At 47.6% G+C, this 22,018-nt stretch overlaps 1 protein-coding gene across 4 annotated transcripts in view; it reads left to right on the forward strand.

Moving 5' to 3' along the window:
* Positions 1-22,018, forward strand: part of PAX5 (paired box 5) — a 158,562-nt gene that overhangs the window by 61,893 nt on the left and 74,651 nt on the right. For all 4 annotated transcript variants that reach the window (XM_070431181.1, XM_070431184.1, XM_070431183.1 and 1 more), the window contains exon 6: positions 2,286-2,461. In XM_070431181.1, the coding sequence (XP_070287282.1) occupies positions 2,286-2,461 (176 nt within the window). The remainder of the gene's footprint in view (positions 1-2,285; positions 2,462-22,018) is intronic.

Genomic DNA, 22,018 nt, shown 5'->3' on the forward strand with positions numbered 1-22,018 from the left:
CATGCTGCTTCCCCCTGCGATTCGACTTGCAGTGGCAGAGGCAGAGGCTGAGGCTGTGCTCTGGGCCTAGCTCCCAGCAGCATCTCTAGTCAGCCCGGCATGAGCAACTTGGCCCTAGACGGCCCGGGGAATGATGGCCCCGAGGCCATTTCCTCACTGGAAACTGTGGCTTCCTTATTTTCTCTCATTTTGAACAGTTCAAGCCCCAGGCTCACAAAAGATGTTCTTTCCTTTTTTTTGACAATTCATAACAGTTTCATTGACATGTAGGCATCATCACCAGAGACTATTACAGTGTGAAGAGCTAACAACAATAAAGAACACACAGAGAATTTAATCCTGTACTTCCTTCTTAATTTGCATTTTTGAATAGACAATACATTTGAAGTTCTAAAACAAAACAAAACAAAACAAAACAAACGTGCTATGAAAAATTCTCCCTCCCCTTTGTTTACCTCCACTTAGTTTCTCCCTCCCTGAGTGGGTAACCACTCTGAATGTTTCTCATGTTCTTCCAGAGTTCCTTTGTGTGTGCGCACGTGTGCATTTTATATGTATTTTAATATATATATGCATTATGTGGAATATATTGTATATGTATATTAGTATATATTATATAATTACATAATTTAATATATCTTATTAATAGATATATAACATATATTAATATACTAGAGGCCTGGTGCATGAAAATTCATGCACTGGAGGGGGGGCGTCCCTCAGCCCGGCCTGCCCCCTCCACAATCCAGGAGCCCTCAGGAGCGGGAGGCGACCTGGCGATCAGGGGAAGGCGATGCCCCATCACACCTCTGCTGTTGCCACTGCTGACAGCCCAAGCCTCAGCCGGCCCTGGTTACCTGAGCCTCAGGCCGGCCCTGGACGGCTGGGGGACTGAAGGGACTGGGCGACACTGGAAGCAGGCGCGCAGAGCGGTGGGCCTGGCCTTGCCGCACTCCTGCCACCCTGGTGGGGCTGAGGGGAGTGGGCGCTGCCATCTTGTGGCTGTGGGTGCTGCCATCTTTGAGGGTGGGGCAGTCAATTAGCATATTACCTCCTTATTGGCTGTGGGCACCACCATCTTTGCGATGGTGTGAGGGTCAATTAGCATATTCCCTCTTTATTAGATAGGAGGTATATTATATATACATTTATAATGCATTATATAAAATCCTGTTTTCTCCAATTTTACACAATAGGTTGTAATTCTACATGCTGTGCTTTTCTCACTTATTTACTTTTCATATAATAATGTATCTTGAAGTTCTTTCCATATCTATTCACAAAGGACATCCTCTTTCCTCTTTGCAGCCACACAGTATTCAAGGGTGTGGCCACACTATGACTTACTTAACCAGCCCCTCCAACATAAACCTTTGGGTTGTTTCCAATCTTTTGCTACTAGAACAGCCGTGGGCAAACTACGGCCCGAGGGCCGGATCCGGCCTGTTTGAAATGAATAAAACTAAAAAAAAAAAAAAAAAAAAAGACCGTACCCTTTTATGTAATGATGTTTACTTTGAATTTATATTAGTTCACACAAACACTCCATCCATGCTTTTGTTCCGGCCCTCTGGTCCAGTTTAAGAACCCATTGTGGCCCTCGAGTCAAAAAGTTTGCCCATCCCTGTACTAGAACCTGAACCTATATCACTTCCCACATGTGTAAGTCCAACTATAAAATAAACTTCCAGAGGTGCAGTTGCTCTATCAAAGGGAATGTGCACTTGTGGTCTTGAGAGATATTTGTCAAAAGGTCTATCATAGGTTTGTGACCAATAAGTTTCCACCAGAATGTATGAGCGTATCTGTTTCCCTAAGAGCCTTCCTAACAGTGTTTTATTGACTGCTCACATGATGTAGCGGCAAATGACCTGGGAAGGGGCGTGAACTCTGGGACAAAACTGTACCCCCCGGGGGGAATGTCAGTGCAAGAGAGACAGTGGCACCTGCCGATTAAGCCTCTGGTCAACCTGACATCCAGCTCCCAGGCAAATCACTCGATCTCTCTAGACCTCAATTTTCTCATCTGAAAAATGGGAAAATAATATCGTCTTCATTGGGGTCATAGTGAGGATTAGATGAGATGATGCATGTACAAAGGGCTTTGCACAGTGCCTGGCACGTGGCTATGGAGGGCTGGCTGTGCACTAACCAGCAGATGGACTTTGTCTGCTTCTGAGCTCATGGGTCTCTCAGGGCCTCTTCCCAGTCTCAGGGTCTGCCATGTCTTTCTTCAGCAGCTTGTGTAAGCTGCACTCATCCTTCCTCTCTCATGCCCATCAAAGGTATTCAGGAGTCTCCGGTGCCGAACGGTCACTCGCTGCCGGGCAGAGATTTCCTCCGGAAGCAGATGCGGGGAGACCTGTTCACGCAGCAGCAGCTGGAGGTGCTGGACCGCGTGTTTGAGAGGCAGCACTACTCGGACATCTTCACCACCACGGAGCCCATCAAGCCTGAGCAGGTAAGCTCCGCGACTCACCGCCTGCCACACCTCTCCCCGCACGCAGGCCTGGGTGTCCTCCCCAGGCGCCTGGCTACGTGTATGGGGGGAACGCCAAGCTCTACTCAGAGGCGGCTTCTCCTTGTTCTCAGTCAAACTCGGCTGGTCACAGCATCCCACGAGGTCAGGAGGACTTGTTCGAGGCTCTGGCAACTTCTTGCCCTCCTGCCTCTGTCTTTCCTGCTGGCCAGGAGGGGACGTGACTTGTCTGGCTGCTCTGCCATTGCTGAATGGCGGCCTTTCCCGGGGGTGTAACGACCTTTAGGGCCGCTTGAGGTGGTCTCGGGTCATTATCCTGTCAGGGTGAAGGGGAAACCTGTAAGCACCCTCCGGCCTTGTTATGGTGGTCCTGGTGGGTACCCACCGTCAGCCCTCTCGTCGGGTTGCCCTGTCATGCTTTTAGAGGCTGGATCTAAGAGTCTGGCAATGAGAAGTGTCTCACTGGACTGACACCCAGCTGAGTCATTTGCGAGTGAGGGGAGGAAGCAGGAGGAGGCCCCTTGCTGAGCAGCCCCCCTGCTCTGCCCTGGAGAGAAGCAGTCTCTGCTTATGGGCACAGAGATGGGACCAGAAAGGGTCTGCCCAGTGAGAGGCTCTTGGGCCTGGATGAGGGCCAGATTCAATTCAGGAGACTAGTTCCTGATGCCCAGGCTGTGCCAGGCCCTGGGCTGGTTTCCTTGCTGGCACACGCCGTTCAGACATGACTGCTGCCTGCCGGAGAGACCTCTGAGCAATGACTTTCTCAGAACTTTTCCATCTGGTCCTGGTGGTGAGGACTGGCCGCGCTGAGCTTCCTCTGCCTGCTGATGAGATGATGCTTCTGAAGTTTTCTGAAAGAGCCATTCAAAGTCACATAGGCTGTGTGCACAAGCTCCGTGGAGAGGGGAGGGGCCAGAGGAGACCTTGGTGATGAGGAGGGTGCAAGGCCTCAGGGCCACCATCCTATGGCAGTCTGGCCACCTCTCAGCATTTCCTACGAGGGCTCAGGGCTCTCACAGATCATCTATCCACTTTGTTTTCAGATGGGGAAACCAAAGCCCAGAGAGGCAAAGAGACTTGCCTGAGACCACACAGCAAGTCGTGTATTCACTTCACAAACATTGATGAGTGTCTACTATGTGCATGGCACAGAACCGAATACTAGCGGTACATTCATGAACGAGGCAGGCTTGGACCTGCCCTCGGGGAGTCTACCGTTGTGTGGAAGAATCGCAATAAGAATAACCCAAAGACTTGTGGATTACAGATGTGCTAGGTGCTGAGGAGGGGATGTCTGAGGTTGTTCAAAAGCATAAAGCAGAGACTGGGCCGACCTGAAGGGGAAATGTATTTGTGCTGAGCCCTGAAGGGGTTGGGCTGAATCAGGAGAAGGGACCTGGGTGTGGGAGATTGTGTCTGGCAGAAGGAAGAGCAAGTGCAAAGGCCCTGGGGTAAGAGAGAGAGGGGAAGGAGTAAAGAACAGAAAGAAACCCAGAGGCTGTGCTTTAGGGGCCGGGCTGCCCAGAGGGGTGGGAGGTGATGTTGGAGAGATGGGTCTGGCCAAGTAGGCTGTGGTCAGGGTTTTGGTCTTTCTCCTACAAGTGGCGTAAAGTCTCCCCCTTCCCCTCTGGGGATGACCGTTGTATGGGTCGGCAGACCTGAGCCTCACACTCTAGCTGCTGGGTTGTAGGGAGAAGAGTCTGTTTCCATCACAGACAGCCTCTCCCACTGCCCAGGGCCCTTCTGAAATATGGCCAAAGCCACACCTCACCTGACACAGGAGGAGAAAGAAGAGGAATTCAGTCAGGAAAATTTCTTTAGATGAAGCCTACCTTTCCCTCCAGAATCTGGGAGAAAATTTATTTTCCAACCATTGATAAGAGCACATAGTTTTAGCGCTTGCAAGCTTTCATCCTCCACCTTAAGAGGTCCAGAGCCGGCACAGGGTTTGTGTGAGGTCATCCAGTCGGTGGTGGTGAGGAGCGAGGGCCCAGGCACAAAGCCTCTAGCGTGTCGGCACCAGCCTTCTAGTAGCCCTTATTTTCTCAGTGCAAACATTCAGTCTCAGTGACTGCTTCCCTCTGTGTTTCCCATGATCCTCACGGAAACTCAGAATCTGAATCGTAGTTTATTTGGTTTAGGATGCCCAGAAAGACTGGGCTGAGACTACAGGGCTTCATAACTGGGAGGAGCCACCCGTGTATCCATTCATTCACTCCCTTGCTCAGACACTCATGTGCTCATTTAGCCAACACAGTTCTTGCATTCTGGGCTGTGAGTCTGGCACAGTGTCAGGCTCCCAGGGGAGGGAGGATGAATCAGGCACCAGCTCCCAGGGGTAATAGGATGGATTCAGACTTTGCAAGGCAAGGGAGAAGGTTCTGTAGCCCTGATGAATGGAGACGGTGCCTCAGCGAGGAGCACCAAGGGGGATAATTCGGAGGAGGTGTTGGGGGACAGGTGGCTAGGCCCATGCAGAGATGGGGCCTGTTGGAAAGGAGACCTGAATTACAAACATCGTGAGGGCTGTTTCTAGCAGTCTCGCTGTGCGGTGTCCTTCAGAATGAGCGGACACGGCTGCAGGCCTGTCTCTGACTGTGTGGGCTGAGGCGGGGCCTGCAGGTGAACCTTGTGGTGGGATAATGACTGACTCAGGGCTTTCTGGTTAATCTGCTTCACCTCCCGGTAATGTGCGGTAATGAGGAGAGATGGAAGGTGAGGCCGCAGGGCTGCCGGGCACACACACAGGCACTGGACTATGAATGACGTACCCTCGCTCCCGATTCCCAATCACTTTGGACAAATGATGGCCCGAGCAAGGGGCTGCAGGCTGGGAAGGCAGGCACGTCAAGGGTACAGGTTCCTTGAGCCCCCTCAAGCTTGCTCTCGCCTTGCCTTGTGAGCCCCTGAGCGGGCATGACTGTGGCACCAGGAAGGGGGCCTGGAGCTCTGGCCGCTGAAGCTGGTCCCTTCAATTGTGAGCAGAACTGTGACTCTGAGGGCTAGTGGCCTGGGTGCAGGCCTTGCCGTCAGTTTCATCCATTGAGCAGCCTGGTGGGGGAGAAAGAGCATTTGCTGGCCTTGGAGTTGGAGTTTGACTTGAACCCCGGCTCTGCCCTGGTGGGTAGGTCATTTTTTCTCTGGAATTCAGTGTTTATATCTGCAGCAGCAGTAACTGTGATTTTGATAACAGTAACAGCAGCAGTGGCGGCGGCAATAACAATAACCACAGTGATCTCCCTCACCTATGCATGCCACTGTGCAGCTTTCAAAGACCTTTCACATCCCTTCTCTCCCTGGACTCTCCATGTAAGTGCCTGCTGAGCAGGCTGGGCAAGATTGGTGAGCCCCATTTTACAGATCGGAACATTCTTTTCAGAGTGTTCCTCCCAGGTTCAGGCCCAGGAGGCTTCTGGGACTTGTCGAGGCCACAGAGCTAGAATTTGACCTCAGGATCTTTAGTTTTCATCTTATGTAAGACATCTTGCCTTCTGTCTTCATGTTCCCCAAAGACTTTAGAAGCCAGTTTTCTGATTGGTTGGTTTTCAGCATCGGCCTTTTGCACTCAGAGTTCACCTGTTATTCCAGAACCTTCAGAGACTTGCCATAGGCTTGGGCGGTCAAATCCTCCTAATCACCCACCCGAACGCCCATGGGAAGAACCTTCTTCAGGGCCAGCTTGGGGGCCTGCCAGTCACTTCCATGAGCTCAGAGCCCACCCTCACCTTGCTGCTTTTCCCCCCAAGATCGACCCCGGGTGGATGGGCCCAGGCCTCTCACTTTCACAGGGAAACTTAGTAAACCCTTGACCCTGGCTGGAAGGGGTTAATGCGCACACACTCCTGGGGCAATGAAACACTTCCTTTTCAAAATGGTTATTGAAAAAGCAATTCTGTTCTCCCTACATGTGGAGTGAGTAAAAATCACCTTGGAGGAGAAGAGGGAAAAAAAAGTAACAACTGCTGGTGGCGTGATGCGTGTGTGTACACACATTTCTGTTTCGCACAGTGAAATCTGTTTCAGTAAAACTCGAGTTGACGCTGCCCTGGGCGCTGTGCTCCTGGCGGGAGCTGGTCCCTCCTCCGGCCTCGCAGGAAGGCTGCCACCGAGCACAGCCTGCCGTATTTACTCTCGGCAGACTATTAACCAACACCAGGCTATTAATCTGGCTTTGAGCCTTCACTAAAGCCCATAAAAGCTCACAGTTGTCAAATGGAGTTCATTTTAATTTCCTTTCAATCACAGTAAATTATTCAGGTGATAAATCAGCTGGAGCAGCCTCCTGGCTGTAATAGAAACCCTAATTCCTGGCTAATTATCCAGCCCATTGCTGCCAACAGATCAATACGGGCACAAAATGGAACGGGCCCAGGGCCCTCCCTCCCATTGGGCCAGAGACAGAAAGACAGCTGGGGAAGGGGGACGTGCTGCTGACCTCCCGGGAAGTTCAAAGGTCACGGGGGGTTAAATTGGGAGATGGCCTGTCCCTTGTCTAGCAGAGAAAGCCACCAGAAATGCCTCCTGCTCTCATATGCTGCGTTGCCCTCTGCACAGTGGGACTTCCCTGGGCTGGTCGGCCTGGGCGAGCATTGCCTACTCCTGTGGGCTTCCTACTCCCGGGAAGGGGCTGGTTTGAGTTTTTGAACATGATGAGTTTGGTCCTTGGGGATGGCCTTGAGCACCTGCCTACCTGAGTCAGAAAAAGGGCTGGGACTGTGGGGGAAAGATGAGGTGCCGGACATGGTTTCTTTCTTTAGGGAGCTCATGTCCCTGTGTAGTGGGTCTGTGCCCACCAGGAGATGGGGGGTGGGATGTGAGGAGACAGGCATGCAGGCTGAGAGCAGGAAGGCTCCCTGGAGAAGGTGTCATTAGTGCTGTGCCTTGAGAGGGGGGCAGAATCCAGATCTGTGGAGATTGTAGCGTTGGCTGGGGAGGGCATTCTAGGCGGAAGGAACAGTGTGGGCCAAGTCTTGAAGAAATGCAGGTGTGGCAGGGAACTGCAAGCTGGCCTAGGAGGTTGGAATGCAGGGTGAGTGAAAGGAGGTCAGGGACAGGGGCTGGAGAAGCAGGAGGCGACTTAAATCCCAGAGGGCTGGAATATTCGGGTGAGTAGGTTTGGATTTGCTCTGGGAACCGTGTGCCCCAAAGGGCCCTCAGTCTCTAGTCTGGATGACTCTGCTCACCTGGCAGCACCCTTCACTGGGGCCTCCTGCCTCTTGTCCTGTCTCTGCTGCTACTGTGGGATCTCTGTTCCCCACGTAAGAGCCCCTCAGGGTTTCCTCCAACTTGAAGCCCAACCTCAGCCCTTTATCCCCACCATGATTCTTCATGTCCCTCTGCCTGCCCACAAGATGCTCTAACTGCGGCCGGACCTGACCCCTCACTGCCCCATATGGGCTGGGCTTCTCCTTTGTTTGAGGGAGCCACAGACTGTGAGCGTGCACACACATCACAGGTACTCTGGGGTAGCCATTCCTAGATTTTTCAATTTGATGCTCCAGAAAGCTATGCTACTACTTAGGGGATTTGTGACCTCCTGCCACCCAAGGTACCTGTGGGAAAAATGCTTTCCCCCTCCCCCCTCCCAATTGGAGAAGCTTCTATCTACAGCAGTGGTTCTCAACCTTCTGGCCCTTTAAATACAGTTACTCATGTTGTGACCCAACCATAAAATTATTTTCGTTGCTACTTCATAACTGTCATGTTGCTACTGTTATGAACCATAATGTAAATATCTGATATGCAGGATGGTCTTAGGCGACCCCTGTGAAAGGGTCGTTTGACCGCCAATGGGGTCGCGACCCACAGGTTGAGAACCGCTGATCTATAGGCATATACTTTACCATCAACTCAATTCCATCAACTCAATTCTGATGAGAAGGATAATTTAATGGTTTGCATTTGACTTCTCTGATGAGGGCTTGGTGTGTTATGGAACTTGGGTATTGAAGGGAAGAAGAGTCAAGTGTTTTAGAGATTAAAGAAGCAGATGGCTCACCCACCCAGTTGCAGATGGAGAAAATGGAACTGAGTGAGGTCATGGCTGGGCCTTTCCTGGGAAGCAGGCACTGTCTGACCTAGTTGCCAGCTGGAAGCCTGATAACCTGGAGGAGGACTTCTGATCCCAGGGCACAGTGGTGCAGCCCAGAGGTAAACATGGCCCCGAGAATGTCCTGGGCTCTGACCAGTCAGATGAGTGACTTCTCCCATGGGAGGAGCTACAAGAGGATGATAGTAGCAGGGAGAAGGTAGGAGTTCTTTTTCCAGTTCTTCCCAGCATGAAGCGGGGAGGTAGAAGCCCCCTCTTTCTGAGCTGAGATGCTTAGACAACATTTAACTTGGATGTCATCTTGCCTCTGGAATGAGATAATGGCAATGCTGGAATTCTTGCTCCCTAGATCTCTAGAGGTACAGGCTGTCTCTAGACCAGCCATACTCTCCCCTATCCTTCTGTCATCATCTCAACATGACCCAACGCTGAAAATTACCCAGTCTCTGTGGGGTCTCTTTACTTTCTCTGCTGACCAGAGTCTTATCTGGGGGTGCCTACGTTTTCTTAAAGAGTTTAAAAATTTTTCTAAACAGCTGAGTATTCTGAGTATTTTTGTCTTCCTGAGGATCAGACAGAAGGGTGTCTACCCCCCAAAAAATCACTGAGCCAGATTTGGAAGACTGGGGAATATTTAAGGGAACACGGAACACGTTCCTTCATAGTGTAAAAGCACGGGGTGGGCTCCTAGGCTTTTGTGATGGCTCTTGGGATTGCCATTTTTCTCTGGGTCATGGTTTCTGCTTTTGGGGTAGGGGATTAGGCTGGGTCATCCTTGAGATCCATTCCAGATCACACATTCTGTAAGAGATAAAACAAATTGGAACTCCATCTCTTGTTTTTATTTTGACTTGTTTACAATTTTTCCTCCTGTCTGTTCTACTCTTTTAGATGACAGGCAAATTCTGTGTATGTGAGATTTAAAGATTACGAGCGAATTGTCAAAGAGCTGCCTGTGCTTTGCTTGGATGTTCTTTCATTCATTCATTCATTCATCCAAGAAATTTTTACAGATATGTTATGTCAGTGACATTGACCACCTGTGCTGTGCCATGTGGCATAAAGGAAGAGCAACAGATACAGCCAAAAGTACTGTGTGAAACTTGACTTTTGATTAGAGGTATTTCCCCCTGAACAAGGTTAACCAGTTTTTTCAATAAACAAAAGACAATAGAACAGGTAATTTCAGTTTTACAGCGTGTTTCTTTTGAGAGTGTACTGGAAGTTTGGCTTGAGAAATTTGGCTATTCACAAAGGTCTTTAAAAACTCCAAGCCTTTATTATTTTGTAAATTACAAAAAAAAAGGAACCTAGATTTCTGGTTTTGATAACAAAATCTGAACAATTGAATACTCTCCTCCCATCTCAAACAATAGAAATACTAGATCAAATGTAACAATAAGTTATTTTGATATATCAGAGGTTTAAATAAAAAGAGGGAAATCCTCAGAAGGTAGGAATTAAGAAGGAGCTCAGAGCCAGAATTTTAAGTGTATGAACTGTTGCCCCAGTGGCCCAGGGCACTGGTCCTGGATATAGTTCCTCGTGAACAGGGACTGGGGTTTAATGCTGGTGTTGATATGGCCTTAGACTTACGTGATATGGGAGTTGGAACATGAACTTCTGCAAAAAACTTGAAACCTGGAAGGACTAAACTCTCCATGGAATAAATGCTAGACATTTCACCTACAGGCTGAGGAATTTCACCTACATGGGACTCAGAGTGGAACAAAAGTTTCCCATGAGAAGCTGAAATCGCAAGCTGTACCATATACAGACATGGTATCTCACTTTATATCATTCACAAGAAACCCAAGAAAATAAATTAATATAAAACTAGGCTCATATTTCTTGAGATGCCAATTAGAAGCACATACTTCTACAATCCAGTATGTACAGATGATAACTATTGAAGGTGAGCTCACAATTAACAACTTGCAAACCACATAAGGAAACAAGGGCAAGTTAGGAGACATAACAGGAAAATCAGTTCTCCAAGAACCTAAAATAACAATCTGAAAGAGACTATCAAATGACTAAAGATATGAAAAAAGGACTAGCAACATTACAAAAGAATAAAACATCATGAAAAAAGGATAGTCAGATTAGAATAAAACAAATTTCTAGAAATAAACATTTTAGTCATCAGAATTTTAGAAATTCAACTTATTTTTTTAAATACAAGATAAGACATAGTTGAATAGAAAATCAGTGATTTGAACCCTGCTGGTGTAGCTCAGTGGTTGAGCGTTGACCTATGAACCAGGAGGTCAGGTTTGATTTCTGGTCGGGGTACATGCCTGCGTTGTGGGCTCAATCCCTGGTGGGGAGTGTGCAGGAGGCAGCTGATCTATGATTCTCTCTCATCATTGGTGTTTCTCTTTCCCTCTCCATTCTTCTCTGAAATCAATAAAAATATATTTTTTAAAAAAGAAAAGAAAACCAGTGATTTGATAGACAGAGTTAAGACATTGCCAGGAATGCAGCACAAAAATCTGGAGTTGGGAAATATGAAAGAGAGGGTAAGAGATAAAACAAAATTTTATGAGAAGGTCCAACATACATATAATTGTTGCTCTGGGAAAAAAAATAGAAAAATTTGTAGAACACAACTGTTGCAAGACATGTATCATTACGTTGAACAGACATTCTAAATCCCAAGCAAGTTAAATAAAAATAAATGCAAGTCTAGGCAAAACTGTAGTGAAAGTGAATATCAGAGACAAAGAGAAAACTATAAAAGCAATAAGAGAGAAAGTATAACTTTTAGATTGACAGGAACTTTTAAAACATCACCAGAAGCCAGAAGACACTAGAAAATATCTTACATGTTAAGAGATAACAATTAACCTATTCTCAGGTAAGTGATCGCTTAATAGGGAAGTTAAATAAAGACATCTTGAGACAAAAATGCAGAGAGTTTACTACTCAAAGACTTGTGCTGAACAGGTAAATAATGAACTCCAATAAGAAGGCTGAGAGGCTTCCAGTTTCAGCTCTAACATATAAAGAAGTTGGAGGTTGTCACTCACATATTTACAATAGGAAATAAAGCTGAGAAAACTGAAAATCAACTTTTCTTGACCCTTCCAGGAACTGAGTTTGCAGGACAAACAGCTGCTGCAAAATCTGGAGAGACAGGAGAATACAAAGAGTAATAGCTTAGATCTGTCAGATGAATATAAAACCTCATACTAAAGGCCTATTTTCCTCGGTTCCTATAATCCAATATATCATGTCCAGCTTTCAACAAAAAGTTAGGCAAGAAAAAGCACAGTCTAAAGAGACAAAGTAAGCACCAGAACCATACTCAGCTATGACACACAATTTAAAATTATTAAACAGGATTTAAAATAACTGTGATTGACATATTAAGAGCTCTAAAGGAAAAAGTAGCTGGCATGAAAGAACAGATGGCTAATGTAAGCAGAAATACGGAAACCCTAAGAAAATCAGAAGGAGATGCTAGAAATAAAAAGCACAGTAACAAATGAAGTGCCTTTGATGGCTTCACCAGTAGATTATAGTCAAGTAAAGAATCAGTGAACTTGAAGGTATGTTCAATAGAAAGTTCCCAAATTAAAATGTAAATAGAAAAAAGAATGAAAAAACAAAATCAAAACCACTAAAACAAAATATTCAAGAATTGTGGGATAATTTTAAAAGGAGTAACATAGGCACAACTGAAATACCAGAAGGAGAAGACAGAATGAAGAAAAATATTTGAAAGAGCTGAGAACTTTTCAAAATTAATGACAGATACCAAGCCACAAATGCAGGGAACTCAGAGAATGTTACAGATGCAGGAGTTCAGGAAGTATCAAGATATTTGATATCTACGTCTATGCTATTCAAACATCAGAAAACCAAAGACAGAGAAAATCTTGAAAAAAGCCAGAGGGGGAAAACCACCTTACTTTTAGAGGAATAAGGAGAAGAATGACAGTGGATTTCATGTCAGAAACGATGCAGACAAGAAGAGCGTGAAGTTGCCTGACTGGCGTGGCTCAGTTGTTGAGGGTCAACCTATGAACCAGGAAGTCCCAGTTCAATCCCCGGTCAGGGCACATGTCCAGGTAGTGTGGGGCATGCAGGTGGCAGCTGATTAATATTTCTATCTCTTTCCCCCTCTCCCTTTCCCTTCCTCTCTGAAATCAATAAAAATATATTAAAAGAAACAAAAAAGAGAGTGAAGTGAAATACTTAAAGCATTGAAAGAAAAACCCCCCACCAACCTAGAATCCTATATCTTGAGAAATAATCCTCTAAATGTGAAGGAGAAATAAAGACATTCTCAGTCAAACAAAAATGGAGTGAATTCATGACTAGCAAACTTGTCTTGCAAGAAATGTTTAAAAGTATAGTTTTTTAGGGAAAAGAAAAATAGTATGTCAGAAACAGATCTTACAAAAAGAAAGGAGGGGAAACAGAGAAGGAATAAATGAAGATAAAATTGATTTTTCTTACTCTTAACTGATCTGAAAGGTAACTGTTTAAAATTATAATAGTAACAGTGCATGGGATGATTATAACATGTGGATAAGTGAAATGAATGACAGCAGTGTCACAAGGGGACAGAAGAGGCAGGAGACTTGGTTGTGGCAAGATCATTTCATTCACTTGTAGCAAGTAGAGGAGATGGGATTCATATCCAAAGCTCTGCTGCTGCCAAGGAAGGCTTAGCCATTGCTTAATATACACTATTTGGTCAATTATGCATTGATTTCAGTTAGCTACACTTATCTGGGTTGGGTTTCTGTCAAGCTCATCCTGTTTGCAGCTGGTCTGCAAAATACTGTGCTACATTTTCACATTTAGCAAGAATAGCATTTAGTAAGAATGGCCAAGACCTTGAGACTCTTGTCCTATCTAACGCTTCTAGAAGACACAGACAGTTCTAGGGTTGGGGTAGTGGAATTGGTGACGCTATTATTTCAGGCAACCAAGAAGGCAGATAACTTCATCCACCTGCTGTAACTTGTGGGGGTTCCTGGCAAGAGCCAGCTCATCAGGATGAAGGTGTGGAAGGAGGAGGATGAGAGGTTGTGCTCAGGAGGATCACAGGGGTTGGAGGTCCTGGAGGTGAACCCGTTCTAAATGACAGGATAAGGTCCTACTTGTGGCCATTCATGGGGAACTATCTTTTCAAACATTTTATTTGCAAGACAGGTTTGCTGGGGAATGGAGATCAAGGCCAATGGCGTCAAGGAGGTGTGCTCAGTGAGGTCCAGGGTAGGTGAAGATGACAGTGGGAAGTCCCAGGAAGGGGGCATCTGTCAGGAGGGAAGGTAGCAATTACTAACAATATGGAGTTCTTAGGAGGAGACGTCATGGCAGAATGGTATGGTTGACAGTGCCTGGAATTGGTGCTGGCGAACAGGGAGTATACAGACCCTCCTGTCTATCCCAGAAAGTCACAGGGCGGAGAGGAAGGCGTGCTTTCCATTGGAGCTGTCATCAGGGACCAATGTCTAAAGGACTCCTGGAGGCAGCACAGCATCATGGTTAAGAGCACAGGCTTCCAAAGCAGCCGCTTGTGACTTTGACACCTGTTACGCTACTTTTTTTTTTAATTGACTTCCTAGAGGAAGGGACAGGGAGAGAGAGATAGAAACTTCAATGATGAGAGAGAATCATGGATTGGCTGCCTCTTGCATGGCCCCTACTGGGGATCAAGCTGCAACCCAGGTATGTGCCCTTGACTGGAATTAAACTCGGGACCCTTCAGTCTGCAGGCCGACCCTCTATCCACTGAGCCAAACCAGCTAGAGCCCTGTTATGCTGCTTTTGAGCATCTTGGGAGAATATGATAATACGTGATTGCAGGCTTACCTCAGAGTCTGTGAGCTTCTTCCTACTTTCCTGGGGTTGAGCATGCTAGTCACCATCACTTCCCAAACAATAATAACCTTGCACACAAAGGGAGGAAAGTGAACTATCTTTTGGGGAACTATCTTTTCAAACATTTTATTTGCAAGACAGGTTTGCTGGGGAATGGAGATCAAGGCCAAGGCAAGGTTATTATTTTAAACCTACTTGGCTTTCCCACTGCTTTCACCTCAGTTTTCTCCTATATAAAATGGGTTAATGACAGTTGTGTCATTTTGGAGGTACAGATTCAATGAGGTGAACATAAAAGGGGCTTAGCAGGGGGTCCAGCCCATAACAGACAACTGATAGGTGTTACTTCTATTGTTATTAATACCATTATCACCAAGGAGCATTTTGCCACAGCAGAGCTCCCAGAGTGGAGAGAGGAGGTTGTGGTGGGAAAGGGGCCAGGGCAGGTTGGGCAGGACGGGGATCCGAGAGGAGGCAGAGAAGCTGGCATTGACGGAGGGAGGGAAGAGAGATGGACCAGAGGTGCTGTCTGACTTGCAGTGGCGGAACGTTTGAGCTGTGGAGTTGCTGGGAACTTTCTCTGATTTTACTGTTTGCCTGCCTACAGAGTACACAGGCAGATGAGCTCAGGCCAGAGGGAGAAATCCCATTAAAAAATCAAAACAACAATTTGAACCACTTTTAGAACTTGTGCCCGAGGAGCTAAGAAATCTTCTCAATAAATTATTTATTCTGGGTTGTAATACTAGAACTTCCCCCTACAAACAAGCAAGTTAATATGTCCGTGTTGGGCAGCAGAGGACAGGAGTTCTCTGGTCTCCTAGATCAAAGGAAGAAGCAGGTATTCAAGCCTAGACTCCCAGACTTCTGAGCCCGTGAATGTCCCTCCTGGAAGGAAGGACTGGGACAGCCAGAGCCAGTGACTATGCTCTCAGGGACACCTGCCACTCCTTCTCCGACTCAGCCTGTCTGGGGTCTCAGGCGGAACTGCCAAGGTCACTCATGTTGGTCGTATGTACGGTGGTTCAGGGCGAGGGCTGGCACCTGGTGCCTGCACCTATGGGCTTTGTGGTCTGATCAAGTTGCCCAGCCTCACTGAGCCTCAGTTTCCCCATCCTCAGTTGGAAGATGGGGATGCTAGGATGCCCGAATGGTGCAGACAAGGCTCCTGCTGCCACAGAGCTTAGACTCTGGGGCTGCACAGGAAGTGGACCAGGACGAGCATGAGTAAGGAGGTGGCAGGTGGAGAAGAGGAAGAGCAAAAGCATGTACAATCTGGGAAGGGGGAGAAGTTTCAGGTGGCCAGAGCCTGAGGGTTGATGACTCTGCAAAGCCTGTTTAAACACACACACACACACACACACACACACACACACGACAAATACGATGCAATGTAATATAACAACATATAATGTAATAATAGAATATATAGACAGTGCATACAGTTAAGTATTTTATTTGTATTATTCATTTACTACTCAATACAAACTCGTCCAGGTTGGTGTTTATTTTTCTCATTAAAAGATGAGGAGCCCAGTCCTGGCCAGTGCTCAGTGGTTAGAGCGTCGGCCCATGCACCAAAGGGTCACAGGGTTCAATTCCTGGTCAAGGGCTTGTACCTGGGTTGCAGGTTCGATACCCAGCCCTAGTCAGGGCACGTGTGAGAGGCAACCAATCGATGTGTCCTTCTCACATCAATCTCTCTCTCTCTCTCTCTCTTTTCCTCCCTCCACACTTTCTAAAAATCAATGGAAAAAATATCCTCGGGTAAGGATTAGCAAAAAAAAAAAAGAGAGAGAGAGAGAGAGAGAGAGATACGAGGAGTCTGGCCAGTGTGGCTCGGTGGATTGAGCATTGTCCTGTGCACCAAGAAGTCACAGGTTCAATTCCTGGTCAGGGCACATGCCCAAGTTGCAGGCTCAATTCTTTGCGCTCTCCCTTTCCCTTTCTCTCTCTCTCTTTAAAATCAGTAAAAGCATATTTAAAAAAAGATGAGGAAACTGAGGGGATAATAGTTGATACCAACAAGTTTTAAATATTTTTGTATTGATTTTAAAGAGAGAGGAAGGGAGAGAAAAAGAGAGAGAAACATTGATTTGTTACCCCACTTATTTATGCATTCACTAGAGGCCTGGTGCACAAAATTCATGCACTGGGGGGGCGTCCCTCAGCCCGGCCTGTGCCCTCTCACAGTCCAGGAACCCTTGGGGGATGCCTGACTGCCGGCTTAGGCCTGGTCCCCCTGGGGAGCCATCAGTCGGATATCCTTAGCACTGCCGCAGAGGCAGGAGAGGATCCCACCAACACCGCTACGCTCGCCAACCATGAGCCCAGCTTCTGTCTGAGGGGTGCTCCCCCTGTGGGATTGGGCCGAAATTGGCTCTCCGACATCCCCTGAGGGGTCCTGGATTGCGAGAGGGTGCAAGCCAGGCCGAGGGACCCCACGGGTGCACGATCAGGCCAGAGAGAGATGCAGGAGGTTGGCCAGCTGGGGAGGGACCGAGGAAGGGCTCCAGGGCGTGTCCAGCCCATCTCACTCACTCCTGATTGGCCAGACCCCAGCAGCAAGCTAACCTACCAGTAGGAGCGCCTGCCCCCTGGTGGTCAGTGCACGTCATAGCAACTAATCGACCAGCATTGGTTAGTGCACATCATAGTGAGCAGTTGAGCAGCCTTAGCATATCATTAGCATATTATGCTTTGATTGGTTGAACAGCTGACCGGTCGACTGGACACTTAGCATATTAAGCTTTTATTATATAGGATTATGTGATTCTTGCATGTGCCCTGATGGAGGATCAAACCTGCAACCTTGGGGTATTGCGATGACTCTAACCCACTGAGCTACCTAGCATGGTTGAACATTTTTTACATTACATTTGGCTGGAAAGACCCATGCAGTAGGTTTGGTTAAACAGTGTGATCATCATCATCTTTTAAACCTCAGTGCTCATCACTTTTGGTTGTTGGAGTGTGAGGATTGTGCCTGGAGCTATGGGAAGGGGAGCAGGGCTTTCCTATGGGGCACTCTTAGGAACAGGTGTAGTAATTTATACAGAGTGTTCTTACAAATTCATTTATGAACAGAACTGTGTGTCAAATTATAGCATATGGAATAAGACTGGAATAGCTTTTGCCATCTGTGCCCTAGGGGCTGCGCCATAGATTCTCCTGCTACTAACCTTTCTCTGAACTTCTGATCCTCTTTAGAATAGATTTTTGGGATTTAGAAAAAGTAGCCATTTCCCTCCTGTTTTGGCTCTTCTATCTCATTCAAGATCTAGCCAGCTGATCCAGTTTGCCAGAAAGAATGGCTCTGGGCCAAGCATTCTAAAACTTTAAAAATCTAAAAGAAGTTCCTATTTGTAGGACCTGTGCTTTGGGAAGTGAGGAGCTGAGAATCAGAAAGTGGGCCATGGGGCTTTCAAATTCTGTTGGGGACCTGCCTGTTGGTAAATAAGTTGCCTCAAGTGTCTCTTGGGGACGCCTGACAGCTCACCATTGAATCCTAATGCCCTACAATGGGCTTTCCCCACAAAGGGCCCAGGCGAGCCTGTGACCTATCACCAGCATCTGGTTTCGTCTTCCATTACCCAGGAGGCCTGAACCTGCATCTGCACTGGGGTGGGTTGGGGGAGGGCAGAACAGCTCAGAAATGTTCACATACAACCTTGAAAGATGAACCCTCATTGCCTTGGAGAAGCTTGGCTATAGCAAAAATTTTATGGGAGGACCTGTCCTTGACATTGGATCCCCTAATATGGCAGATTTGGGGTCATGATCTCTAGCTGTTTCACCCTGGTGAATGCAGGCCCAGGCTGGTTCTGGGGAAGTTTATTTTCCAAGCTCTGTGAACTGAGGTCGTTTAATTGGGTAACCACCCTATAGTCTCCTTAGAGTTATTTTTACTGAGTTGCACTTGGGGGTGATGCTGAACCTGCATGAGGGCCACCCTAAGAACAACCTGTGGCAGCATCCCTGGGTCTGGAGGACAGTCATGGTTTCTCAGCCTGCTCTTTAGGGAGCGCCTAGGAGAACCCTGCCTGGTCCGAGAGTCGGTTGGGAGAACCCATGAGTAATGGACAGTCTGCGTCTCACGGATTCTGAAGTAATGCATCAGGTTGCTCTTCTCCAGCCTCTAGTGAGTTCACAAGCTTCATAAGCCTCTAGCCCTGACCTTGGCTTTGAGGGTGTGGAGAACATGGATTTGAGAGTGTGGGCTCTGGAGCCAGACTGCCTGGGCGAGGTCCCAATTCTCCTGCCTACCAGCTGTGTGGGCTTGGGCAGGTTCCTGGGCCCTGCTAAGCCTCAGTTTCTTCATCGGCAAAATGGAGGAAATGAGTGTTTGCCTTACATGGTCGCTTGAGGTTTAAGTGCAAAGTCATGAAACAGCCGAGAGCCAGAGAAATGGAGCCTGTCCCTTCTCCCCTTTCAGATGCCAAGTGCCACTTTTTCCGAGACTTGAGCTCTGCCTGGAGCTGTGGGTCTGGCGCAGGAGGTCTCAGTCCTTCCGCTGAGCTGAGCAGTGGGGCAGGGTCCTAGACAGGTGGTTAAGTGAATTCATGCACCCAGCCGCTGAGCACACCGCCTGGGCTACTCATGCCAGCCACGGTGGGTGATGCAGAACTCCACAGGGCACCTCTCAAAACAGAAGGGGTCCCCAGGGGCCCATGGGCACAGTGATAGCCTCGTTCAAGTTCAGGCAAAGTGCTCTTTGCCACTTACCTGAGCAACACTCTTATTTTTTGTTCAAAAATTTTTTAATAGGTAGTACATGCGAATGGTAAAAGCTTTAGACAATACCAAATGTATACAGTGAAAAGTAAGTCTCCTTCTTACTCCTTTCTCTCAGCCCCCCAGTTCCCCTCCCAGGAGGCAACCACCATGACCAGTGCCTTCTGTATTCTTTAGAGATTTACATGCAATACTTTGGTGAGGGTAAGGTATCCGTGTGCATAGAGGCATTTCTAAATATATCTCCCCTCTTTGGAACACAAATGGTAGCATACTATATGTGTTGTTCTATTTTTGCTCTTTTCCATTAATAGATATTTCTTGGTGATTGTTCCATATAATTTTTTAACAGCTGCATAGTATTCCATTATATGGGGTGTCAGAATAGGGGCTCAAGTCTCCTACTAGTTGCTTCCAGTCTTTGTCCTTTTCAAAAAAGGCTGCAGTGAGCATCGTTGTCCATGTTTATTTGTGCACACGTGGAGTTACACCTGCAGGATAAATTCTCAGGAATGGAATGGCTGGATCAGGGTATATGCATTATGAATTTTGAAAGTAGACCCCCACTCTCCAAAGAGGTTCATCTCAGGAAGTGGGGAGACCTAGTTCCTTTCTGCCCACACAATGTGTTATTAATCTCTTGACTCATTGCTGATCTGATAGATGAAAAGAATACATGGGGCTTTAATTTGCTTTTCTCTTATATGAGTGAGATCTGGCTTTTTTTTAACATACATTTTTTATTCAGGAATAATTGTAAATTTGCAGAAAAGTTGTAAAGATAGTACAGAGTTCCCACATAGCTCTCACTCAGGATCCCCTATTGCTAACGTCTTATGGAACCACTGTCCACTGGTCAGAACGAAGGAACTGACATTGGTACAATACTAATAACTAAACTGCAGACTGTGTTTGGCTTTTGAGCAAAGTTTTCACATTTTGGTGAAAGTGAGGTCATGTGTAAGCTGCAGGTGGCATTGCAGGTGCCACAGCCTCCCGCGAGGTTGTGCGGGCCTGTGACTGACCTCATTCCCAGCACAGCACAGTCTTGATGGAGAGGTGATTGCTGTTTCTCCTAGTTCCTTCGGGAGAGAAATGCTGTTGTTGCTAGATCACTTACAGGCCCTTTGTTGCTGATCCATGAGCATTTTCCTAGCTTTTGGTTTTCCAGTAGAAGGAATAGCATGTGCCCAGGCACAGAGGTATGAAGCTTCATCAACTTTAGAAATCTCGGTGACACAGGTAGTAGTTCTCTTCTAGTGAAATTAACACAGTATAGAGATGGCTTAAACCAGTGATGGCGAACCCATGACGCGCGTGTCAGAGGTGACACGCGAACTCATTTTTTTTGGTTGATTTTTCTTTGTTAAATGGCATTTAAATATATAAAATAAATATCAAAAATGTAAGTCTTTGTTTTACTATGGTTGCAAATATCAAAAAATTTCTATATGTGACACGGCACCAGAGTTAAGTTAGGGTTTTCCAAAATGCTGGCATGCCGAGCTCAGAAGGTTCGCCATCACTGGCTTAAACTAACAAGTCCAGTGCCAGTCTCTTCTCCCTCCCAGGGGCAACCCTGTGGCTGCCAGGCCATTTTCTGGGAAGCACGAACTTTTCAGGGTGCAGCCGGAATCAGAGAGTACTGGGCTTTTTCACTCTGTCACTCCGATCAGTGGTACCAGCGCTTCTGAGCCAGTTCTTGCCTTAATCCCCCTGGTCTGGGCCTCTGTCTGGCTCACCGTCGCCTTTCTTCAGGCTCTTCTCATGCACTCACTGCCTGGGCCCGGGTTCTTCTCTCTCTCATTTCTTTTAGGATATTTCTTGAGCTCGTAGGCTATTTCTGCTGGGGGCCAGGCCCTGCTCGAGGTATAGCAGGGGAGGGAGCAGACAGACATGGACAATGGCTGTCCCTTGGGAGCTTCCATTCTCCTGGAACAAAGATGCTTTCTGACCTGAGGCCTGGGTGCTCCTCCAGGTCCAATTCTGCCTCTCCCGGTGCTGGCTCTGACCGTCCTGCCCTCTTGTTTGCTAGGCCAATACTGATGTCTGTTCTAGAAGCCCTGCACGCTCTCCCCTCAAGACGGGCCCTCCTCCTGCGGTGGCCCGGGGGTGTCGCTGTGGGCTCAGGGCAGGCCCCGGGCTGCCCCTGGGGAACCTCCGCCTGCTGATTTACCACGCCTCACCGTGCCACATGTCTTCAAAATTACAGTGCCCATTTCCCGCGGAAATAATTTCCACAAAGAGTGGCTCCTATTACCGCAAGAGGCGTGCAGACGTCATGATTTATTATTATTTATGGTCCCAAGGCCTTGTTTATGCAAGACGGGTTAGGTGCTGTGCGATAGAAATGCCATTATGCAAATGACATTGAATGTCCTTACTGCGCCTAAATAATTTTTGTGTTGGACGATTAAACCTCATCTGTTATTGATATGGGCTGCAGTTGGGCTATTACAGAGTCCCAACAGTACTTACTCCCAGTAATGGGAAAATTGAGAGAGAGAGACCCGCACAATTGCCTCAAGTGGGCCGCGAGGGTCTGGAAGGAGTAGCACATCTCCGAGGCCCGCGCGGAGGGAGCCTGCAGACTCCTCTGGATAAATAAGGAAGGCAGCGCGGGGCGATAAATTAAGCCTCGGGTTTGAGTGGGTGCCTGGGAGGATTTGCGGCCTTCCAGCGTGTGATTTAGCTATTTGATTTAGTCTGGGGACGAGGCAGCCCCACCCTAAGTTCCAGGCCACCCCGTGCTGAGGGAGCTGCCAGCCGGGAGGGGAAGGCCTAGGGGAGAGGGGGTGGCCCCTGGGGACACTGGGCATCCAGTCTGCTGTGCCAAACACCCCGGCCACCCACCGGCCCCTGTGCGCAGCCACCAGCCTGAGCTCTCACCTCGCTCCCCATCTCTCTCTCCTTTG

This window comes from Myotis yumanensis, unplaced genomic scaffold, assembly GCF_028538775.1.
Source record: "Myotis yumanensis isolate MYYU_CA2020_CCGP unplaced genomic scaffold, mMyoYum1.0.hap1 SCAF_12, whole genome shotgun sequence".
NCBI lineage: Eukaryota > Metazoa > Chordata > Mammalia > Chiroptera > Vespertilionidae > Myotis > Myotis yumanensis.